The sequence below is a fragment of the Pelophylax lessonae genome (genome assembly GCF_965119305.1).
Source record: "Pelophylax lessonae genome assembly, chromosome: 2".
In the NCBI taxonomy this organism is placed as follows: domain Eukaryota; kingdom Metazoa; phylum Chordata; class Amphibia; order Anura; family Ranidae; genus Pelophylax; species Pelophylax lessonae.
The window spans coordinates 549,752,962-549,778,390 of NC_138769.1; the positions used below are offsets into that span (position 1 = coordinate 549,752,962).

The following is a 25,429-nucleotide window of genomic DNA, read 5'->3' on the forward strand; positions in this document are numbered from 1 at the left end:
AAATGATGGTCTGTCAAACCAGAGAGCTTTGCTTGACATAATTAGCATGCCCAGGCCATTTCCACCATTCAATCCTTGCCAAGCAGCGACGGAGGTGCATTCAGGAAGACCTTGGCCTAACCAAAAACAACTTTATTAACGCTGTTCCAACACGGTGGAACTCAACACTTCACATGCTGCAAAGAATTCTGGAGCAGAAGCAAGCTCTTACCATATATTCAGGTGAATATGGAGGAGGATATTCTTGTCCTACTGCTGATCAGTGGAACATTTTAGCCTATGTCATTGAGACCCTCCTCCCTATAGAGGAAGTTACACTAGAGGTGAGTCATTATGACTCATCTGTCATCCCATGTGTGGGAGTGCTGAAGATGCTTCTTCAAAAGAATGAAGGACCCAACACACGTGGCACTAAAACATGTAGGCAGGCCATGAGGGACAGCCTCGCCAAACGTTTTGAGAAGCATGAAGAGAATACAAATGTTGTGCTTGCATGTCTTTTGGATCCTCGATACAAGAACCACTGCGCTGTAGTCAGTGCAAAACTGCTAGAAAAAAAGCTAGACGGTGGATTGGAGTCAGTGGACTACTGCTGCAATCATTTTAAATCACTACTGCAGTGCAGTCACTGAAGTAATGCAGTAGTGATTTAAATTACTGCAGTGAGTGTACTACTGCAGCAGTTGTCCACTGACTCCCCACTGTCTAGCTTTTTTTCTAGCAGTTTTGCACTGACTACAGTTAGCGATTTAAAATCATTGCAAGGAGTGCACTACTGCAGCAGTAGTCCACTGACTCCAATCAACTGTCTAGCTTTTTTTCTAGCAGTTTTGCACTGACTGCACTGCAGTAGTGATTTAAAATTATTGCAGTGAGTGAGTGCACTATTGCAGCAGTTTATGCACCATTTGAGGTGCAGATGAGGTGAAACTGATGTCCCTGCAAGTGTGGTTTCTATCAGTTTTCATGCTGTTAAGAACGAGCCCTTAATATTAAAATGTTAACAAACATTAACATGTTCAGTAACAGAATTGTGTCGAAAATTGGGTTTATTTTGCAAAACTTTAAATGTTCAAAACATCGGCCGATACCGATATACAATGGCCAAAAAATCAGTATCGGCAACGAAAAACCGATATCAGTCTATCCCTAGTGCAGAATAGGTCTGTTGAGAGCAAAGAGCAAATCTGCCATTTTTTTTTTCAATAACCATTTGTTCAAAAGAAAACACATGCAGAGATCTGGGGAGCTATACTTTTACATACAAGCATGCTTTAGCAATCCTGACACCAGCTAGCTAACTGGAGAATGATGCCCTCTTTCAGGTCATGTGGCTTTGCCCTCATGAAGCCTCAAAATTCATAATACAATTTTAATTTACAAAGGGTGTAATTCATTATGTAAAAATGGGTTAGAAAGATTAAGCTATACAGCCACCAGGACTAAATGTGCTTAGGTCTGGAACAAAATTACACTCAGACAGAAACTGCCAGCAGCAAAGACACAGAAGGTTACAAGGTAAGTTCAAGACTTAACAATTTTGTTAAAGAAATCTGTTAAACATGGTAATACATGGTAACACAGTAACGTTTAAATGACATTCATTATTCCAGAAATTTATTTACAATTAAAATCCAGGGCAAGACACATACTAGAATTATGTTAGTAGTCTGCCACAAAACTCAACTGTGGTACACTTTTGAAAAAAAAAAAAAAAACACACACTAGTATATAAAAGGAGTGGGTCACAGTGAATACATAGGGCTAAGGTACTCTGGTGATGTGTGAAAAATTGCCTGAAATTTCAGGGTACATAGACACCGTGTTCCTGCCACCTGCCAGTAAGAATAGCAGTTCATCTTCGTGTCCAAGTTTGTATGTGTCGATGTGGGAAAGCCATCTACAGCAATTGGGATAAGATGACACACAGCACTCCCACTTTAAAAAGACTGCAAAGCCTAGAAGCCAGTTCCAAAAAATAAATACCCTTTTCCCACTAACTTTTTAAAGTAATTGCTGTTGATGGAAAACATTAAATTGAGTTGTTACTGTACATAGCCCAATAACGTTTCATTCCCACTGACATTGAATCAACTAAATAATCAGTAATCCAATAAAACAATTACTAAAGAGAAATACAGTCATGTAAAAAATTAAGTACACCCTATGGAAAGTTGATTTTCAATTATTAAATAATGGTGCAATATGGAAAAAGTAGGTAAACTTTTGGTCTTGGAAGCTGGTCACTTTGCCCCTTTAGCAAATCAATTTTTGCAGACTATACAGTTCCTATCCTCCAGTCACGCTTTACTAGGTCAGGCTAGAACCCTCTATTCCTTTGCTTTGAGCTATTCCTCCATGGATTTACAAGCGTGGTTCGGATTATATGCCATTTGTAGATAATATTCTTACAATGGAATGAATGATTTAAAATATTGGGATCTTTTTACATCCCATGCCACATTCATTGGCCTCCCCCCCTCCCCTCCATTTCTCTGATGTTTATTGAAAGACCCAGCTTTTGATTCTTATCCATTGAGTTATACTTACCTACAGGAGTAGGACACTAGGCAGGAAAAAGCTGGACTACACCTATGGGCAGTCCCAGGGGGTATACACCCACTCTCAGCTATAGACACTCGGTTTTGTTACAAGCAGTGTCAGAAGAAAGCCAACTCCGCAGAGGGGTGGGTGCTGTGTCCGTCAATGAACATCATAGAAATGGATTTTAAGGCAAGTCAAAAATTCCATTTTCTCTTTCGTTCATTGACGGACACAGCTCCCGATTCTTCTTAATCATTGGGACATCCCAAAGGAGATCAACCATAAACAACTGTAGCTCACCTGAATTAAAAAAAAAAAAAAAAAAAAAAAAAAAAAAAAACACAATACACCCTCAAAGAGGACCAGGTCCTGTAAACAGCAACCAGCAAAACATTGCTGCCAAAAGAAGCATCCGCAGATGCCAACACATCCACTGTATGAACATTTTATAAAAAAGTGTGCACCGACGACGAGGTGGCCGCCTTGCAAACCTGCATCACTGACGCCTGATGACGGAAGGCCCAGGGAGGCACTAAGCGCCCTAGTAGAGTGCTCCTAGTAGAGAGCTCCTTGACAGGGAATGGAGGAACTGACCCCTGATGCAATAGGCCTGAACCGCCGTCTGTCTGATCAATCTGGAAATGGTCACAGAAGAAGCAGACTACCCTTCTTGAGGTCCGTCCATGAGCACAAATAGAGAGTTTGACTTCCTAAAAGACTATGTAGGTGCCAGGTACACCCTAATTGCCCTGAACACATCCAAGGCCTGCAAGGCAATTTCCTTCGGAAGTTTAGCCTGGGACACAGGGAAGGCAACACAAGGTCTTCATTGACAGTTTGAAACCACCTTATGAAGGAATGACAGACAGGGGCGAAGCATCACCTTATCCTTGTGAATCACCAATAAGGAGAACTCCACCAGTTACGACACCCTGCGCACAGAGGTGATAGCCACCAAAAAAGGCCACCTTCTGGGGTAGAACAAGCAGGGAAACCTTACGAACATTTTCAAAAGGTAGGCTTACGTAGAGCTGAGAGTAACTTGGTTTGAGAGCGCTTTGCAAGACAAGCAAATTTTTTAAATAAATTTTGACTTGATATACAAGCGATGTCTTGATATACAAGTAGCGTCATGTATAAAAGAGAAGAGAGGAGCCTCTGAAGTGTAGCAATATGGTTACATTTAATGAAGGTTCAATATTTAGCAACTCACATGGTTGATAATTAAAACAGGCACAGCTATGTATGCAGGCATCCGGGGTAAAGCTGTCCACATAGACCATCCTCTGCACAGCCATCTTCATCATCCCTTCCACGCTGCGCTCCACGAGTGATTCAAAGCATCACTTTCAGATCACTCTACTGCAGGCTATTCTTCCGGTTCATGATTGCAGACTGACAGTGGTGAGAGTCGGTGGTTCAGAAGACGGTCTATGTGGACAGCTTTACCCCGGATGCCTGCATACTTAGGTGTGCCTATTTTAATCATCAACCATGTGAGTTGCTAAATGTTGAACCTTCATTAAATGTAACCATATTGCTACACTTAGAGGCTCCTCTCATCTCTCTTATATTCTGTAGCTCTGCTAGATTTTGCTTCTAATCCCTTTGGGAAGGCTGCATATTGTGGATGGACATTTTATGGTTACACAACCAATCACATTGCTATAATATTTGTATATAGACTATAAACTGAAGGACTTGTGGAACGAATCATCTGAGTTTCCATTATTTCTTATGGGGAAATTTGCTTTGATATAAGAGTGCTTTGGATTACAAGCATGTTTCCGGAACAAATTATGCTCGCAATCCAAGGTTTTACTGTACCACATTAAGATCCCAGGGCAGCAATGGAGCCCGCACTAAAGGAACCAAATGTCAGACACCCTGAAAAAAGGTACACACCAGGGAGTGTGAGGCCAAAGGTCTTTGAAAAAAGACCGTCAAGGCCGATACCTGGCCCTTGATGGTACTCGAGGCCAATTTTCGGTTCCGTTAAAGGAAGGTTAAGATCCGAGGCACCAAGAAAGAGCGAGGATGAACCCTAAGAGACTCACACCATGCAATGTATGTCTTCCAAGTATGATGGTAGATCTTCCTAGAAGTAAGGCCTTGCAACACCAGGGCAATAGTAAAATACCGACCTAAGTGCCGAACCAGCCACTGTGAACCTATGGCGGGCCAGAGTCTCCACCCTCCTATTGGCTGGATATTTAAAGATCGGGGACTAATCAACCAGAACAAAAGTAGCTTTATTTAACTTGGAAACCGATGAGTCCACTACAGGTGGGACCATCCATCTTTAAACGCAGCTAATCCTCATAAGGACGCCGCAATCAGGGGCTTCAGCTAAACGCACTGGGGCTGACTCCGCAGCCCTAATTCTTATGGACGCCCAGCCGCTTGGACACAAGCCCCAGAGAAGCTGACCACCCAGGGGCAGCGAGGGGAGGGCAGATGCCCAAATGGCTAGTAGGCCGCAAAGCAGTGGCCTAAGGGGAACACAGAAGTCCCACCGTAACAGGTAGGGGCCCACGTCCACACCAAAACCCTTCAGGAGTAGGGGGGGGGGGGGGATGGCTACTTGCATACCAGGAACAGGATGGGCACCATTCCGAATAGACCACCGCTCCATCGTAATGTGGGTGCTGTCGTCCAGGAGAAACGCTGTGACTCAGGCCAAGACCAGGTCATATGCATCCTCGCAAGTCGTTTAAGCCGCAGGCCGGCCCCAGTCCAGTGGGGCTATGTCGCGGCCGACCTAGCATGGAGCTGCGGTCTGCACGCGCTCGCTAGCCAAACTGGGGGGGGGGGGACCCTCTGGATCTAGACTATCCAGTCTGTCGCCCAGTCCGGCAATTGAATTTAGATTCTCACAGGAACAAAATAAAGATGAAAAAAAAAAATGTTTTTTCCTTTTTTAAATGGAATCGCCAGGAACAGAGATCCCAGCAAGAACTTGGTCCTTAGTGTCTATAGCTAAGAGTGATCGTAAATGTAATGGTGTACTTTTTTCCACGTGACAAATATGCATTTTTGTTCATTTAGATTATGAGAATTAATAGGTCATATCTATTTTATGTTTTATGTTTCATTTGTTTACCTTTATTTGTAGACCTTATGTTAACCTGTCAAAATGTTGAAAGAGTCAATTTCCATGGGGTGTGTACTTCTTCACACAGCTTTTCAAAAAGGAAGAGGCAATTTATAGTTAACTCCCAACTTTAAAAATAAGATTTTGTCCACGACACCAGAAAACCCATACCTATTTCTTTAGCTACAGTATAAGCCTCTTCTGGCGTTCTTGCAACAAAGCCTTTAGGAATGGCGATGCCAGCATCTTTAAGAAGATCCATGCTAAGATACTCGTGCAGTGATAAGTTCCTGTGCTGTTGTGCTTGTAACCCATGACAACCGAAGAGACCTGGGAATCCACCAAGAACCTGCAAGGAAAATAAAAAACTTACTACAAAAAATAACAGCCAAACCAGTGTTGAAAAGTTATAGTTTAGTAGTCCGACAACACAACCAACCCCCCCCCCCCCCCCCCAAAAAACAAATAATGATGTTCAGAAAAACCAAACAGCCCATGGCAATTAATACGGTTACATTGTCCTCTGGATGGTAATAAATTCTGCATTACCAATTTCTTTTTAACACTTCAAGCTTTGTCATTATTCTAGGGACTGGATAGATTATGTATATATATATATACACACACACACACACACACACACACTTTTAAAAATTGTTTAAGATATTTTGGTAGAGTTTAGAAGCAGCTGGTTTCATCAGTTTTTACTCTAGAGCAGAGGTCTCTAAAGTCCAGCTAAATTTTACATTTTCTCCAGCCCACAGCACAGCTCACTCAGATACTTGCACTGCTAGTCTGCTTAGTTTTGCACACCCTGCAGCTGTCGGCAGTATTCAGGGCCAGTCCCTGCAAGGAGCAGACAAAGCCGCACACCTCCCCGGAGCTGCCACCCAGCGCCCTAAAAACCAATGACATTATCATTGCAGCATATTCTGGCTGCTGCCCACTGATAAATTAGTGTTTCCTTCCACATACAGCCTGCTTGTGTAGCAGCAGGCAGAAGCCTGGAAGTGCTGGAGACCTGTACTGTGCTGTTACATTGCCTCGCAGTACAGTAGTAAAAGAAAGCAATGCAAGAGGCACAGGGGGCAATGTGCTGGACATAAATGTGCCATGGGGACACGGAGGGGCAAGGAGTCTCTGATGGGGGACACATTTGTGCGCAAACATTCTAATATGGACACAAATATGCAGCAGAAAGGATCTGATGGTGACACAGATGTGCAAGGAAACGGATGGGGTACATTTGTACTGTTAAGCGTGAAAGAGTGTATCAACTTGCCTTACTGAAATATTATATTTTCATAATACATTTCAGCTCATGCCCACTTTCCAATGGAATGTGGGCTCTTGCAAATGACATTAACGAGCCATTTGACACACCTCATTAACCACTTAAGCCCCGGAAGATTTTACCCCCTTCCTGACCAGGGGGTATTTTGCGATTCGGCACTGCGTGACTTTAACGGACAATTGCGCGGTCGTGCGACGCTGTACCTCAACGGATTTGACGTCCTTTTTTTCCCACAAACAGAGCTTTCTTTTGGTGGTATTTGATCACCTGTGCGATTTTTTGATCATGTGCTATAAACAAAAAAAGAGCGTCAATTTTGCAAAAATAACAATATTTTTCACATTTTTTTATATGAAATTCCCCCCCCAAAAAAAAGTAAAAATCAAAATTTTTTAAAATTTTCAGCCAATTTGTTTTAAGCTACATATGTTTGGTAAAAAAAAAAAAAAAAAAAAAAAAAAAAAAAAAAAAAAAAAATCGCAAAAAGCGTATTTTGATTGGTTTGCGCAAAAGTTATCGCGTTTACTAACAAAGGGAAAGATTTTTGTCATTTTTGTTGTTTTTTTTTTTAACGCGTAATGGCGGCGATCTGCGATTTTTTTTGCGGTACTGCGACATTGCGGCGGACAGATCGGACCCTTGACTGACATTTGTGACACTTTTGGGGTTACCAGTGACATTTCTACAGTAATCAGTGCTATACATATGCACTGTTACTGTAAAAATACACTGGTTGTGAAGGGGTTAACTTTATTTGGGAGGGAGGGGCTGTGTGTATCCCTAGGGGCGTGCTTTCTACTGTGATTGGCTGTGGCTTGAGCTGTAAGGACACTGATCAACGGATCTACATACTAGATCCGTGTGATCAGTGTCTTTACAGCGAGGAGAATGACAGGTGGCTTGTTTACACAAGCTGCCTGACATTCTCCCTCTCCCCCGCCGATCGCCGAGTGACCGGCGGACATCGGGTCCGCTGGTCACACGCGCGGGGGGGGGTCCGTGACCACGCGGGAGCGCGCCTCGGGGGGCGCGCGCTCGCTCCCTAGACCCTCACAAGCTAGTGACGTAGCCCTACGTCACTTTGCCTGTGAGGGGCTGACTGCCGACGTAGATCGGCGTTAGGCAGTCGGCAAGTGGTTAATACACCCTGGACATCAGACAGCTGTATTTTGCATATAGACGACAGACAGTGATAGGCATTTACATGTTAAACACCTTTTCATTCATTCATTTGGACACTCAACAAGTTAGGCTTCACATAGAGATGACAGACAACACTTGAACACAATTGACAATTGCTTACATTAACACATCAAGACAGCTGAACACAGACGGAGCGGCTCTCCCACAAAACACAATTTGAGACACAAGACACCTCATATTGACGCAGATGTATAGGGAATGCAAGGGCCTTTTCATGTACTGTTCCTGTGAGATATGTTCTATTGATAAGTTGACCCATGAATTGTAACCAGTTTAAAGCAGTTTTTGCCGCCCAAATTTCCTTTAAATGTGTGAGCGAAACCTGAAATAAACAGATGTGTCTACGCTCTGCTTAAGTGCTATGTGTCGTCACACCTCCTGGCCGGAAGAGAGAGAATTCACTATACAGGGGACATTGGGACTGAAGGGCCGTATATCATCTTGTAAATTGCCTCCTGACAAGATTGAGCTAACAAAGCGGGATCTTGAGGGAAGCGGGGGGGGGGAGGGAAGACTATGTTTGGGACGTGGATATAGGGTAGAACTCTAATGGGGAATCTGATGTAATGGGGGACTCCGATTTGGATTCTAATAAAAGTATAAGCTATTTTTGTCCCTTCAGGAAAAAAGAAGAGAAAAGTTGACAGTGAGTGCCGCTTGATTAATGAACAATGGAGCATAAAGCACCATTTTGTACATGCTGTCAAATGTGCAACAAAACTGTTGGAAGTTTTCAAGTAGTACAGATTGTGTTGGCACTATGAAACCGAACATGAACAAAGTTTTTCCAAATTCAAAGGAAGACAGTAAAAATGTTACACAGTAGCTTTTGCATTTGCTAAAAAAAGAGGAAAGCCATTCACTGATTGAGATCTCAAAGAGTATAAATAAAAGCAGTAGAAGAGTTTTGCCCAGAAAAAGCAAATATCTGTTTAAAACTATTTAAAAAAAAAAAAAAAAAAAAAAAAAAAAGTCTTGCACCAAATACTGTTGTAAGCAAAAAAGTTCATCAAATTGTAGAAAAATAAAGACATGGTGTATTATTTCACACTTGATGAATCAACTGATGTGTGTTGTACATCACAACTTTTAGTATTTATTTGTGGTGTCGACAGTGAATTTAACCGCTTGCCGACCGTCGCACGACTATTAATGCGGCGGTCAGCCCCTCACAGGCAACGCGACATAGGTCTACGTCGCTAGCCTGTGAGGCTCTAGGGAGCGCGCGCGCGCCACCGGAGGCACGGACCCCCCCGTGCGTGTGCCCGGCGGACCCAATGTCCGCCGGGCACTCGCGATCTTCTGTTACACCGGAAGAAAGGCAGGCGGCTAATGTAAACAAAGCCGCCTGTCATTCTTCCCTGTGCAAGAATGGAGATCACACGGTTCTACTATGTAGGACCGTTGATCTCTGTTCTTACACATGTAGCCACAGCCAATCACAGTTAGAAACACGCCCCTAGGGACACACTTAACCCCTCCCTCTCTGATAAAGTTAACTCTTTCACTGCCAGTGTCATTTTTACAGTAACAGTGCATATGTATAGCACTGATTACTGCAGTAATGTCACTGGTAACCCCAAAAGTGTCAAAAATGTCAGTCAAGGGTCCGATCTGTCTGCCGCAATCCTGCAAAAAAAAAAAAAAAAAAATCGCAGATCGCCGCCATTACTCGTTAAAATAAAAAGACAACAAAAATGACAAAAATCTTTCCCTTAGTTAGTAAACGCAATAACTTTTGCGCAAACCAATCAAAATACGCTTTTTGCGATTTTTTTTTACCAAACATATGTAGCATAAAATAAATTGGCCTAAAATGTTAAAAAAAAATTGATTTTTACATTGTTTTTTGGGAATTTCATATAAAAAAATGTGGAAAATATTGTTATTTTTGCAAAATTTACACTCTTTTTTGTTTATAGCGCATGATAAAAAAAAAAAAATTTGCACAGGTGATCAAATACCACCAAAAGAAAGCTCTGTTTGTGGGGAAAACAAGGACGTCAAATTCGTTTAGGTACAGCGTTGCACGACCGCGCAATTGTCCGTTAAAGTCACGCAGTGCCGAATCGCAAAATAGGCCCTGGTCAGGAAGGGGGTAAAATCTTCCGGGGGTTAAGTGGTTAATGTCACATAAGAATTAGCATTAGTGCATAGCATGCACAGCACAGTAACTGGAGTCATCTTCAAAAGAGCTGCAAAAAAATATGACAGAATATACTGCACTGTGTGATGAAATGACGGAGGAAAGAACATATTTGTGGTGAAGGAAGGAATGGTTAAACAAAGGCTTGAATGGTTGTTGGATTCTCAAAACCCATATTTCATTGCATTATCCATCAACAAGCATTGTGAGGAAAATATCCTGATAGGTCAAGCTAGGATAACATGCAGTGCATTGACGCAGTCACACAATTTCACAGTAACCATGAGATAAAACAAAGCTCAGGAATATTCCTTTATCCCATTGTTTTGAAAATCTATGTACACTACAAACTGTATGATTGAATCAGTTTGAATATTGCTGTTATACTAACCTGACAGCTTATTATTCTAAATAGGAAACCTTCATTTTGTTTGCAAATATTAAAGATTCTAACTACCAGTAAGAATGAGTCCTTACATTTAAAGAGCACCTGCCATTTCAGATCCATCATGGCAGCGCCTGTTAGCGGGCATCCACTCACCTGCTGCCACCACGTCCCTCACCAGCCGTCCTATTAAAGTAAATGGGACTGTCAGTGAGTCAACAGCGGGTGAGAGGAGCAGCTGCTGTGGGACAAAGATGACAGTTGCTCTTTAAAAATCATAATTTAAAATCAAGACTTTTTACTAGTGATTTAAATCAAATCCACCCTAGCTTAAACATTGCTAGTTTTGTGATTTTCTGGAAAGAACTGATTCAAAGTACATTGACTTGTCTTATACAGCAGTTTGATGGCTTCATTGGAACAGCTCTCACTGTGGCCCACAACAAAAATTACAGGTGCCGCTCAAGGCTTCACCAGGTTCTCTTGCATGACAAAGCGTTAGACATGCCAACAGGGACAGAGCTTTTCCCAGCTCAAAACATCCAATATGCAAAGGAAGTCCCAAAAGTCACACATCACAGCAAAACCCTGGGAGGAGGTGCATGACTGCTTCAGCCTGGCTCCAATCATGGTTTCCAAAAAACAACAACAATATCTCTCCTGTGCTCGAGTGGTATGCGGGAAGGTGAATCTTCTAGGCGGTTTTATGACACAAATGAAGTGGTCTTGCTGCCCCCCTCAGGACCAAGGGTATCCAAAAGGCACTACAAGAAAACAACAAGAGAAGGGCACACCAACCTTGTGCATTACCAATTAAAAGTTTATTAAAATCAAAGAAGGGTAGCGTACAATATACTCACAAACGTAGCATATGAACAAGCATATAGGAAATGGGTGCCGCTCGCTTCCAGGACACTTCTCTACTGCTGGATAGCGTGAAGGGGTCCTCAAAACCTGATGTGGCTTACGCGTTTCGAGGGAGGACCCTCTTCCTCAGAGCCAAAATCGCCACTGACCCACCATGCACTCCTAGGAAGTTATATAGTCAGTGGGCACCGCCCACACACACGGAATGATTTCACTACTAGACATATTGTCTCACTTGCACTTTATATTATCAGAGACGAGGCCTCTGCACCATTGTTGCACATTAATGGTTGAATTTGCACTTTAGAATAGTTCATTTTTTATTTTTTTCACATGACAGTTTTTTACTAGTATTTTTATTATCACTGTTTAAGCAACGCTATCACATTTTTGTTTTAATAATGATCTTTTAGATGTGGGAACACATTTAGTGGTAGCAGCTTTTATTAATATTAACAATTTCATACTATTGGTTTTTCAAGGGTAGAGCACAATTCATTTTTTTTTATCCTTTCTTAAGTGATGAATGCTCTTTACTTCTGGGTTTTCTATACCATAGAGGAGATCAGAGCCGTTCCAGTCTCGGATTACCGGTATGGACTGCCTGTAAAAGCAATCCAGCAGCTAATTAGCCACTAGGGTTGCTTTTACAAGAAAGCAGACAGTCGGCTCTAAAAAACAAATACCAGGAGGATACCCTGCAGGCATCATCCCCGTATAACCACTCAAAATCCAGAAATGAATTTTACGACCAGACTTACTTGAATTTAAATACACTAGGTTTTTAGTGTAGTTAGTGGTACTTTGCGTGAATTCAGAAATTCTTTATTGACAAAATTTAGAAAGAAAATATTAACGTGGGTAAAGAAAAATATAGTTTATAGGATACTGTTTACAGATTTGCGGGGAAATTATAAATTTGTCCAAGTCTATCTTATTCATAAAGCAACTATGAAACAATCAACTATCCTAATGTGATTCAGCAGAGAACACATTTTCTAGGAAAGTAAGGACACATTGAGAGTTATAGAGTACAAAGCCCATAGGAAGGTTTTACAGTCTGTGGAATGTACAGGCAACATGAGGTCAGGGAATGCTATTACATTACAGAAAATGCTACACAAATTCTTTTGGATAGTCAAAAGGTTAGACAAGGTCACCTAGTAATGTTCTCTTCAACCCAGCTAATATGACGGATTACAGGAGAGAACAGTACACCATGTAACAAACAGTGTTCACAATCTGACAATTTTATGACCGCCTTTTTATATTTCACTGCCAGACTGCACTTACAGAGCAAAAGCAGGACGAGGAGGGTACAAGAGCAGGACATCTGTGCCACAGTGTTAAGGGATCAAAAACAAGGGACACGTCCATGCAAGGGCCATGTTTACACACAAGGGGATGCATCCCTGTGCAGGCAGTCCCATTCAAAAATTGGAACACAGCAGCTGCTCCCAATTTGACATCTATGCAGGTGCATGCCCCATACACATAATGTCGCTGTTACCAGTCCTTAAATGCAATTTTTTTCTTTGTTGTTAGACTTTTTTTTTTACTTTATTTTCCCCTGGTGATTACACCTCCTGTCATAGGTTGGCTCCACTTAGGCCTCTTACACACGGTCTGCCTCCGTAGGCGGATCCGTGCTGCTCAGCAGGGATTGATCCGCCGATCCCCGCTGAGCCGGCGGATGACAGCTCCGTCTCCGCTTGCAGTGCGGAGAGGGAGGTGTCACAGCCCCCGCTTCTCTCTATGGGGGATCGGATGAGAGCAGACCGCTTGTCCGCTCTCATCCGATCCGATCCCTGGACGGATGGAAAAATAGGGTTTCCATCCGTCCGGATTTCACGGACAGGATTGGATACGGATGGCAGCGGGTTTCAGCGGAGGTGTCTCCGCTGACACCCGCTGCCCCATAGAGCTGCAGGGAGGATCCGATCAGATCCACCTAAAAAACTGACAGGCGGATCTGATCGCCCGTGTGAAAGAGCCCTTAGGATGGAGGAGCAACGTAGTCCCTCTTGGACAACAGCACTGTCAATCTGAGGAGAAGCAAATTAGAGCTGAACGCCAGCTAACCCCAGCAGTTAAAACAAATTTCTTTTCATTTTACATTTAGCATAAAGGTTTTACATAAATTAATAAAAGCTGGATTATTCTAAGTACTCCTGTCAGTAGTAAATAGTTTGTCTCAACCCTCGAAATGCCACTTAAGTCTGGACAACTTAGCCTGTTAACCAATTTCCATAAACTGACGTACCTGTACGTCGGCTTGAAGAAGAGGTTGTACCGCGGTGATGCCTGTACCGTTTTTAGAGCGGGCAGTCAGCTTTCAAGAGACAAACAGATAAGGCTCAGCAGCCGCTCGGCCGTTATCCCAGCGAGCAGGAGATGATGCCCTCCACAGCTCTGCGTGGGTCTCCCATCCTACCGGAAACCGAAGCAGGATTCGGCTTTGATCGGGTCTCGGATCATAAAAACCGGAAGTGATGTCACTTCCGGTTTACTCAGCTGCCGATGGCACCAAAAAGAAAAAAAAAAAAAAAGTCAGTATTCAAAAATGCCGATTTTTGTGTTTTGAATACTTTGAAGTGCATTGGAGGGGTCTGGTGTCTTTTTGACCCCAGATCCCTCCATAAAGAGTACTTGTCACTAGTGATGGACCGATATCGGTTTTTCGTTGCCGATACCAATATTTTGGCCACTGCATATCGGTATCAACCAATATTTTCGTACATTTTAAAAAAAAAAAAAAAAAAAAAAAATAGAATTTTTGTAAGAACTTATCGTAAAATTATTTTCTACAAGTCCTCTGACAGTGGCAGCCCGTTCAGTATTCCTTCACCATTGGGTAATGGCGCCCTCTGCAGGAGCTGGCTAGGCAGTGAAAAGGCTTAGCAAAAGCCTTACACAAAGAAACCCCTCTAGGGGGCAGTCCCTCAGACATTACCCTCAACCACTCAGTGCTGCTCTTCAGTTTCTTAGCAAGCAGTAAAGGAAGACAAAATAGAGGGGCGGGGGCTGCGACTGTCAGAGGACTCAGAGAAAAGAATTTTACGGTAAGTTCTTACAAAAATTCTATTTTCTCTTACGTCCTCTGACAGTTGCAGCCCATTCAGTATTCCTTCCACCATTGGGATGTCCCAAAGCAGTGCAGGTGTGAGGGGTGGGAAAGACGCAACCAAAAGAAACAGCCACATGTCAATAAGGCCAGAGAAAAAAAAAAAACTGAGCCAACCAGGCAACAGAGGCTCAACAGGAGCCAAACGCCTGAAGCTAGGCAGCAAGAAACTGAAGAGAAGCACTGAGTGGTTAAGGGTAATGTCTGAGGGACTGCCCCCTAGAGGTGTGTCTGTGTAAAGCTTTTGCTAAGCCTTTTCGCTGCCTATATAATATAAAAATAAGTTGCGCTAAAGAATGAAACATATGTGATTATATGATAAAGTGTCCGTAATAAAGTCCAAATATAGGCACGTGAGGTGAGGTAACTGTGCAGGTACCGCTTACCGGAGACAAATAATATGAAGGCCAAAGTAAAACAGACAACTCCAGGAGTCCTCAGGAAGTAGACACCAGTGGACCTCGTGATTCCTGTGTAGATCTCCTCAGTAGGACATTAACATGTGGAATAAAAAAATGCAAACGCCATAGCGTAAAACCAAAATAACAAAAATGAAAAGTAACACCCCAAGTGATTTAGGAATGCCAAAGTTAAGGTGCTGAAAGTGAATCTGGTGAATAGACGTGATTGTAGAAGAACTCAGATCCCCACTAGAGCTTAATAGGTACTCCTTACCAATGTGTGAAAGATAATCATCAGACAGGTAGGATCAGAAACCTCCCCCAGTAGGACTGCAGCTTACCAAAGGAACAGAGGTGAAGAGCATAAAACAAATGGAAGATCCCAACCGTGCAAACCGAAAAAGGCAAGACCGTTTGTAGATACCCTTACCGACTCCAAATATGTATGAGGCAGAAGAGTAATCAAAAAAACCAATCCATAGTAATTCCGCAGGGGACAATGATTGCATAACAGAAAAGCCAAGGAGTGTGCGAATAGCCTGGTCACGTTGCAAGTATAGGAGACAGCACAGCGAGCTGAAACAAACATGTGATCTGCCTGCTCAGCGTATTGATCCCCCTGCTGAGCAAAACGGAATCCACAGGGCGGAAAGCCTGTGCGAAAGGGGCCTTAGTAAAGATGCCGGTGCCTGCACCCGACACCGATTGAGGAATCAGCTCGGGGTGCTGACATCGCTGGATCCCTGGACAGGTAAGTGTCCATATATTAAAAGTCAGCAGCTACAGTATTTGTAGCTGTAGACCTAATTTTTTTTTTTAATCGGACTAGAGCCCCCGTTTAAGCCCAGTGTGCACAGAGCCTAAGGGCCCTTTCACACGGATATCTCTTTCCTGCGTTTTTGCCTTGCAAGAAAAATATTTCCTATTAAGGCTCCATTCCCACTTTGGCGACTTGTCATGCAACTTTGGACATCAAAGTTGTCCCCCATGTTTTTCAATGATAACCATTCATATATGCGCGACTTAAAGTTGCAGGAACATCAGAGTATTTCATGCAACTAGAGGGCTATAGACTTCAATGTTAACATTTAAAAGTTGCATGAAAGTTGTACCTGAATGTAATGCAATGCAACAGTTGTCCACGATCACTAGTCAAAGACAAAAGTAGTATCCAAGTTGCGTCAGTTGCACTCCAAAGTGTGACCGGAGCCTAAATCCTATGAGACTCTTCACACCATCAGGTGCGGTGCACGTTTTGAAAAGCCCTGCATGCTGCATCTTTAAGTGCGGGTTTTGAGAACTGCACCAAAAACGCAGCTTCCCATTGATATGAATAGAAATCGCTGTAAAAACGCACCAGAAACACCCCAAAAAAAATAAAATCAAATTTTTACCACGACTTTGTTACAGAGCAGTGAAAGGGAGCTTAAGATGCTTTAAACGGCTTTTTGTTTATAACACACAGGTGTGAATGGGGCCTTAGATGTGTTACCATTCACCAGGGTCTATTTCACATATCCGTTTCAAGGTGGTTCACTGCACGTGCAAATCAGGATTGCTATTCCGTACAACTCCCGGCAATGGTACCGTTCAGATGCCTGTGGTTACCCACAGTGATCTATGACACAGCACACCCCAAGTCCTGACTGCAGCTGCTTGTCTGCACTCTGTGTTGAGTTCAGCGATAGGCATTCTCAGGACACTCTCTTAGGACACCTTATCTTAAAACTCAAATCCAGGTATTTTCAAGCCACAGTTTTTAACACAGATACAGTACTGTAAATAAAATATCCCAAAATAAATAAAAAAGGCAGTCTTTGGGTCTGCTACATTACTTCAAATGTATCCAAACCTAAGAACACCAATTTTGATAGTATTGTAGCTTACTGGCCCTTAAATTGTGGTGGCTGCATTTTGTTTTCTTTTTGTAGGTATTAATTTACAGGAAATTATAAATTAATGACTCGGCCGTGTGGGCAGAGCCCCATACAGCAGCGCTGTTTTCAAATTGTGACAGCGGGTGTGGGGATAAGATCCCCCACCCCGCCCTAAAAACAGGTGGAGCATGTAACAATGTTCCAAAAGGTTAACTCATCCTTTAATAAAGCAGAACTAAACTGCGTCTGAGCACCACAAACTGGAAAACAAATTTATTTTAGTATTCCCAGCCCACTTTTCCATCCAGAAGAGAAATCACTTTGAAAAACACCATCTAGTAAATATAGCCACGGCTATCTTGAGAAAGGGCAGAGGATTCATGTAGCATTTTCTTCCTAGAATCCATCTGTCCTTGGCTCCGGCTTGTAAGCAGAAGGGTGTGCTTAGCTGAAAAATCCTGCCCTCCCCACTCCAGATCAAAAGAAAGAAATAAAAAAGAAAAATCATGAAGTGTCCTGGGATTTTTTTACATCATTTGCTGGCACCAGAAATCAGGAAGCAACTGAAGAAATGTAAAAAGAAAAAAAAAAATGCAAATCAAGTAAATATAATATACCTTCTTATCCATTTACTAATGCTAGCAGCTTAAAGCCAAACTCTGGACACAAACACTATTAAATATATCCCTTAACAACAACCGCAAAAATATAAATCCCCTTTGGGTGCTTCAAATGTTGTTGAAAACCTATTACCTTGTAAAATGAGTGCGCTGTACATACTTTGCTGCAGAGGCACCAGAGCCAGCTCACCGCTCCGGGTCTTCAGACACGGAGCCCCGACCCGGCCCCCCCTCTCTCCTGATTAGCTAGCTGACTGACTGACAGCATGGCAGCCAATGGCGCAGCTGTCATGTCTCAGCCAATCGGAAGGGAGAATCTCAGATGGCTGAGACACTCGTGGACATCGCTGAACAGAGAAAGAGCCAAGGTAAGTGTTGGGGGAGGGGGGGGGCAAAGGGGGCTGTTGTAAACAGTGCCGGTTTACATTTCTGCGATGTGGGGACGCTGTGAATATACAGCGTGTTCTCACATCACATCCGCACCCCTGGCAGTTCACATGGCCATATGCAATACGCTGGGGGTGTCAATTAAAAGTTAACGACACCCCCAGATCAGATTGCATATCGCAGTGCGATCTGAAAGTTCGCACAGAATTGGATCGCACTTGTGTGAACCACCATGCGATCCGATTCTGCAGCGGACCAAAAAAAAGGTCCTGTGCGTGTTTTAGTGTGATTGCGGTGCGAATTCAGCCATACAAACTGTATAGCTGAATTTGCACCGCACAGAGATCGCATGTAATTTTAGGAGCAGTGCGCTCCGAACTACATGCGATCTCTGTGATCGCACAAATGTGAACCGGCACATAAGGTAAAAAAACGTTCTGACTTTACAACTCCTTTAATGAATAACTACAAAGAAAAAAGGGATCATTAGCACGTGTTCAATATTTTGAAGGCCATGTGGCACAAAGAAGTTGTGTTATCATTCCCGCTAGGAAGCACTGATCACAGAGTCTAGAGTACAACGCACATCTGTAGTTAACAGCCTAGAACTAACATTCTGAATGCTGCTAAGCAAAAGAACGCCAAGTTACATTTACTCAAGACAGCTGATCTTAGATGTCAGTACAAGGACACACTCCGCAGCAACATAACACTCCCTCCTCCCCACCAGTTTCCTTACTTGCTCCCTACAAGCTGCAAAAAAAAAAAAAGAAGATCTGTCCAAGGCAGCAGAGACATACTGTACCCTGCATTGCACAATATACACATAGCAGAGATTCATTGATTAAACAGCTCTGGCTTTGTATGTTGCTCTGAAATATAGCATTCAAAGCCAGGGAGGTGAAGCATGCAGTCGTTATGCCTTTACATAATTAGGAAGTATTCCTTCAGACCAAAGAGTAATGGTAACATTTTGCATGCTGGACATGGGAATTGTAGTGATAATAAAGGGTTCTGTCTACACACATAGTAAGCAGCTCAGAGGACAATTTTGCATTCAGGGGATTGTAAAAAAAAAAAAAAAAAATGAAGGATAAAAAGAAAAAGCCAATGCTGTGTCCCAAGGTCTCAGCTCCCCACCCCTCACTGTTGAGCTCTATTTGGTAATGAAAGATCCCTCGTTTCATTACCAACAATTGAGGATCCCACCCCACATTTCATCACTGTGCTAATAAGAGGACAGTACACTTCCTGAGGCTCCATGCCCACCAGCTTACAAAAACACTCCTAGCAGCAGCTTTTACGTTTTTTTTCAGTCTAAAGATTAATAGCCGGTTTCCAGCTTTTTTTTTTTTCCTAGCAGTGGCTGCTGTGTCCTTAACAAACGGGCGATTCATCAGCTGTCCTGTAAGTGGGGTACCCAGCAGAAAGTAAATAAAAGTTGTTTGCAATTACTTGGGGGGGGGACTTGGAATTGGGTCAGCCCAATCCATACACCACCAGGCACCTCAGGTCCAGTATGGATTTTAAGGAAAATCCCACGCCAAAATTAAAAAAGGGTATGGGAGTCCCCCCAAAATCCTTACCAAACCCTTATCAGAGCATGCAGCCAGATCTGACACGAATTGGGGAGTGGGGTTGAGCAAAATATTTTTTTTTTCTCAAATTATAACTGCCGGCAATAATTTTGTTTACATTTCAGTGGGGATTGGGCGAGACTGACAGCCGAGTCATCAGTTGTTAAGGACGAGGCCCTTAACCAGCTATACACTGCTAAAGAAAACACTCATATTGAACAGTTTTTTCCATTGTATCTCTAGAGTTTGTTTTTTTAGCTCCTAGTGTGCATGGAGCCATATAATATATCTATATATATCTATATCTCTCAACTTTTTACAGAATTCCTTGTTATAGCAATGATGTGGACTTTCCCAAAATGGAACCCATACAAGAACTGGTAAGGGATTTAAAGAAGAAATCTCAATATGAAACTATTCCCTCATCCTGTATCGGATTTTGCATTTTGTCCTTCTTTTGCAGGTTCTGTGGATACAGAGCTAACAAGGTCAACAGCATGTCCCCCTACCCCACCACTATCCAACCACGCTGCCTTGTAGGTGATGTTTTAACTATTTGCTCTGATTGACAGCACCAGTCTGGACACCAGGTGCTTTCCAGAGACCTGTGCTGTCACAACACTTTCAGAAGGGGGGGGGGGGGTAAGGCAGAGCAACTATGTGCGCACATTGACAGTGAGGGCACCTAAGATTTCCCATTCTTTTGCCAGTCAGCATCTTGTGTCTAGCAGTGAGCCCGTCAGCTTTGAGAAAGGGTGACCTGTGTACAGTGGTGTCCTTGTCAGTCTTGGAGATAAATTTGTTGCTGCAGAAGGAGCAGGGTAATAAATCTTGAGATAAGAGACCTCACATATATAAATAACGTTGCATTGGCGACTAGAATTAGCGACCTGGCGCCTGGGGTGCACTGCAAGAGGTGTCCTGTCCCTTTTGCGCCCCCCCCCCCAACCACTCACCGAGTGCATGGACTTCCGCACCGTCCGAAAATTGAGGCCACGGCTTTTTGGGCTTCTTCAGTGAGAGAACGGGGAACTGGCGCCCTCTTGTGGTGGCGGGAGTTTGACAAGCAGTAACTAATGGCTGATCCCCTGCCTGTCCATCTCCTTCCCCAAGAGGAGATGAGAGGGAAGTTTTTGCAGGCTTCATCTCCCTGTCCACTTACCTTTGCTTAAAAAGGTAAGTGGACAGGGAGTGAGGTTATTATAATTAATAATATTTTTTTTAAAAAAAATAAAAAATTTTATTTTTCTATTTTTTTTTTCAATTATATAAAAAAAATTATACATTATATAATATAATTTTTTTTTCCTCATCGCCATGCCACAGCCGAAGGCCCCTTTCACACGGGCTGTCTGATCAGGTCCGCCTGTCAATTTTTCAGGCAGACCTGATCGGACCCTTCAGTCTCCTCTATGGAGCAGTAATCTGCCGCCATCTGATCCTGTCTGCCAAAAACAGACAGATGGTGGTTCTATTTTCTATCCATCCCATGGATCGGATCAGATGGCATCGGATGGAAACAGACAGTCTGTTTCCATCCGATTGTGCTATAGAGGAGAGTGGGGTTCTAGTCATCTTTATGTGTAAATTTAGTATGTTATTTTTTTGAAAATAAAGCTTGGTTGTTTGTTTAAATAAAAAAAATAAAAAAACTGGCTCCTAACTTTTTTAGCTGGCTCCTAGATTTCAGGAAAATTTGTCAAGCCCTGAAATAACATATAGATAATATATGGGTTCGACCTCATTTTTCTGAGAGGGGTAAGTATTGCAATGCTCTTTTTACCAACATAATCCATTGATGATTCTGCTGTGAGCAATTTCCAGAATTCATCTGCTACCCCGATGATTATGAATGAAGGCAGTACGTCTGACATGTGCACACACTGAATAGGGGGACAGTAGTCACTGAGCTCTTCCCAAACGCAACAAGAAGAATGTCTATAACTAGGGCTTCTGGCTGTGCAGAAGCCGACAGGCAGCAATGGGAGACGTGAAGAAGGAATTATCTACAAATTCATTAGCAAATTTCCCCCCAACGTTTTACTATACAGCAATTTGTATTCAATTCTCATGAGCAGCGTTACATTTTGAAGTCAAATTTCAATTTACTTTTAGTCATAGCCTGTTGACTAAAATACAATTTTAGTCATCTGAATGGTTTTAGTCTAATCGGTTTAGTTGTAATGCATTACTTATTAAATTTTTCTAGGATTTGCAAACTATATTATATAACTAAATGATACACTCCTGGGGTAAAAAAAATCAAACATATAGTGGGTATGGAGAAGTAAATGGGAGTGAGGGAGTGCACAGGGCAGAGAACTGGACGGTCTGGGGAGGCTGCTATTTTATACAGTGCTAAGTATTGCTACCTTGCTGGGAGGGGAAACACTCACCACGTAGTTTGCAGGGCATTGTTCCAGAACGGTCAGGCAGACAGAGGGAGCCTGCATCTCTCAGCCAATGCAGCTTGTCAGGGGGCTTTAACAGACAGTTAGTTCAGGTGGGTTAGCCGTTAATGTCCCTCCCTCACATTTTCATTTGTTGACGAAAATTGGAACTGATTTGACATTGTTTTCATCAACTGACTACATTCAAATTTTATATTAGTTTAGTTTCCCCTAATTAAAAAAAATGCAGCTCCGTCTAGATCTCACTTTGATTTAAGTAACGTTAATACCAGCAATATTTCACTCCTTTCCATATCCTCTGTCTCATTGCTAAGATGATGTTTATTAAATATTCCATCTTCTAGACCAGTGAAGGTGAACCTTGGCACCCCAGATGTTTTGAAACTACATTTCCCATGATGCTCCTGCACTCTGCAGTGTAGTTGAGCATTATGGGAAATGTTCTAGACTGTACAACTATTGAACGCTGTGATTATAACTGTTGATTGTATGTTCTCTTTAAATTTAATAAAATACATATTTTGAGAAATTAAAAAAAAAAAATGCAGCTGACGAAAATTTTTGTCTATGAAACTACCAGTGGTCATATGGTCACTTTACCAGTTCATTGTGTGAACTGTTGGTCAACAACAACATCCACTCACTACAGCTTTGTGTAATCTGGTGTAAGGATGAGCTGATATGCTCATCTGTGCTCCAAATTAAAAAAAATAAAAATAAAAACTACAGGTAAAACTGCAGACAACCACAGGAATTACCAGTTTTGGAACCATAATAAAAAAGGTGTGTGTGTGTGTATATATATATATATATATATATATATATTATATATATATATATATATATATATATATATATATATATAGGCTACCAGTGTTGACCTCCTAAAAATGTCATTTGCCACAGAAAACCTTATGACTCCTCACTTTGTTTCCAGGTAAAGACTGCTCTCTCCATCTCCCTTGATAAAGATGGCGCCATCTTGCCTGCATTTTAGCGTTTACTTCCTCCTTTTATGTCGGTCTCCTTGAATGAACTGAGCCAAGCTGCCTTAGGATTTGAAAGTTGCCATGTTGTTTTGGCCTTAGCTCATCCCCATGGTAATAGGCAAACCCCACTGTAAGAGAACTTCCCCAAACCCTGTGATGTTGTCAATGGATTGCAAGAGCAAACTCCCATGCTAGAAACAGATGAGCTCATCATCACGGTTGGGCACTCTGAACATCTTGACATGGCCAGAATGCCGAGAATGAGTGAAAGAATATACGTGCATAAAATGACTTTACTAGAAGACAGCAGCTAGATCTCAGGAAAAGAACAGCTCTAGAGCAATTAATGGCAAGCAGCACTTAGCACAGTAAGTTATCTTGACTTTACTTCCACCTGAACACTGTGCCACAAATCCAAGTCTGGCACAGACAAGCAGTTGTCGGACACAACATTTATAGAGGGAGAGAATCCGCAATTAAAAACTCTGTACTTCTGACGGTACAAATTTCCTTTCATTTAATGTGCTGATGAAAACACAACCAATTGCATTTATGTTAGTTGAAAGCTCTGAGGACAATTAAAAAGGAAGGGAACTCTCTCCAATAGAGCCCAAGATAGCAGAAAAAAAAAGAAAAAAACAGACAGGGTTTAAGACATTGTCATAGTGGCATATTCCCTGCATTAAGCTTTCTGCAATTTGACCTCAAACTCTGTGCAGATTTTTGTGAGAAGCAATAGCCCATTAAAAGATAAGCATGCGATTAAAAAATAAAAAACAATTATACGTACCTAGCTGGTACCTCAGTCCGATGATTAATCTGTCCCCCACCGGCTTCAACACTGAGAACCGAGTGATCAAACACCACCTATTGCTCGGTTCTTACAGCTTCCTGAGCAGCTCTGCGCTCCCCCGAGCACTGAAGCACATTAATTTGGAGGGGGGGGGGGGTTGTAGCAGCTGTCTCAGGCTCTCGATGGCTCGCTGAGAGTGTGGGTTTTGACTTCCTTGTTGCGATCTTGCCCGAGCCTAGGCTGGCTCTGCGTCGTCAGCTGACAGCAGGCTTCAGCCCGCTGTCTGCTGAAAACGTGTCACAGGAGTGCAGAAAGTACTGCACTCCTGTGATCCACAGAAGTACAGCTAAATTAACTTTGGCTGTACTTCTCCTTTAAAGAAAGAATGGGTGAAGGAATTATAAAACATGGATAGGCTCTAAAGGCATAGAAACTGTTTATTTAGCAAAGTGTATGTTCAGTCTACTTGTTGACGAAGGGCCCTTTCACATGGGCGTTCCGCAAATCATCCTATTTTTTTGCAGATGATTTACGGATATAATGTAAGTCAATGGCATTGCGGATGTCAGCGGATGACCATCTGCTAACATCCGATTTTCTTCCTTTCAGTTCTGTTCCGTCTTTTGGAACGGAACAGAACCCTATTTTTGTTCCGTTGAAAAAACGGAAGGAATGCAAAATCGGATGTCAGCGCTGACATCCGCAATGCCCATAGACATACATTATGTCCGTATATCATCCGCAAATGGATGAGATGATATGCGGACATACGGATCGGATGACACAAGTGTCATCCACTCCGTGAAAAAAAAAAAAAAGCACCAGAGCGGAAAAAAGAAACTGAACGGCTGTGTGAAAGGGCCCTAAGGTAGAACTGTGCTTACGAGAATCATTCATTCAATCACATGTAACCATAAATCCTGATTTTTTTTTTTTTTTTTTTTTTTTTTTAATGGTTTGCACTGGGTGTTCCAAGTTAATATAACTTCAACTTTTTTACTAAGCTAAGTGCAATATATGCATACACTTTCCAAAATAAGCATTCCATTTGCTAGATGAACAGCTTATATTCCTTTAGTTAATTAACTCCACTTTCTACAAACCAAAGCTAGCCAAACACCTGTAGAATTCACTTATTGAGCCCTGCGGCTGAAAAAGGTAAAGAAAATCAATAAATTCTTTCATCCATGCAAAGCAGCATGATTGGAAGAAGTCACGGTTCAGCTAATAATCTCCTAGTCAGTTCACTCCATTTTTAAATTAGCTTTGTGTATCTAAGTGGTGTCAACAAGGTCACCCCCTGCCCAAATTTAGAAAGAACCATCTGACATTGAAGTTGTCTATGGGAAGCTTAAAGTAAACTAAGGCCTTGTAAACCAAAGCCTTGTGATCAGATTATCCAACGATCTTTCATCAGTTTTTTGTTGCATACTAGTCTCATATGGAAAGTGAAGGTTACTTTCATGCGAAAATTCCCATATGACAGAATTCTACTTCAGAAGTGATGTCATGTGTTGGATTGTTTTGTATGCATTCTTTCGTTTCTGAGCATGCCTAGTCTTGCTCTTACGATTCTTTTCGGACGAAAACTGTACTAATGAGATGAAAATCGGACGTTGTGTTGATGTACGATAAAAATGTTATAGCCTGCAAATCCAGTTTTTGTCATCCAAAAATCCGTAAACGGCTGTCGAAAGCACTATACTAACAATCCGAA

The 25,429-nt window shown here is 42.3% G+C and overlaps 1 protein-coding gene across 1 annotated transcript in view; it reads right to left on the reverse strand.

Annotated features, from left to right (window-relative positions):
• SUCLA2 (succinate-CoA ligase ADP-forming subunit beta) overlaps positions 1-25,429 on the reverse strand; it is a 180,994-nt gene that overhangs the window by 149,508 nt on the left and 6,057 nt on the right. The window contains exon 2 of the mRNA XM_082244262.1: positions 5,810-5,987. Coding sequence (XP_082100388.1) covers positions 5,810-5,987 — 178 coding nt within the window. The remainder of the gene's footprint in view (positions 1-5,809; positions 5,988-25,429) is intronic.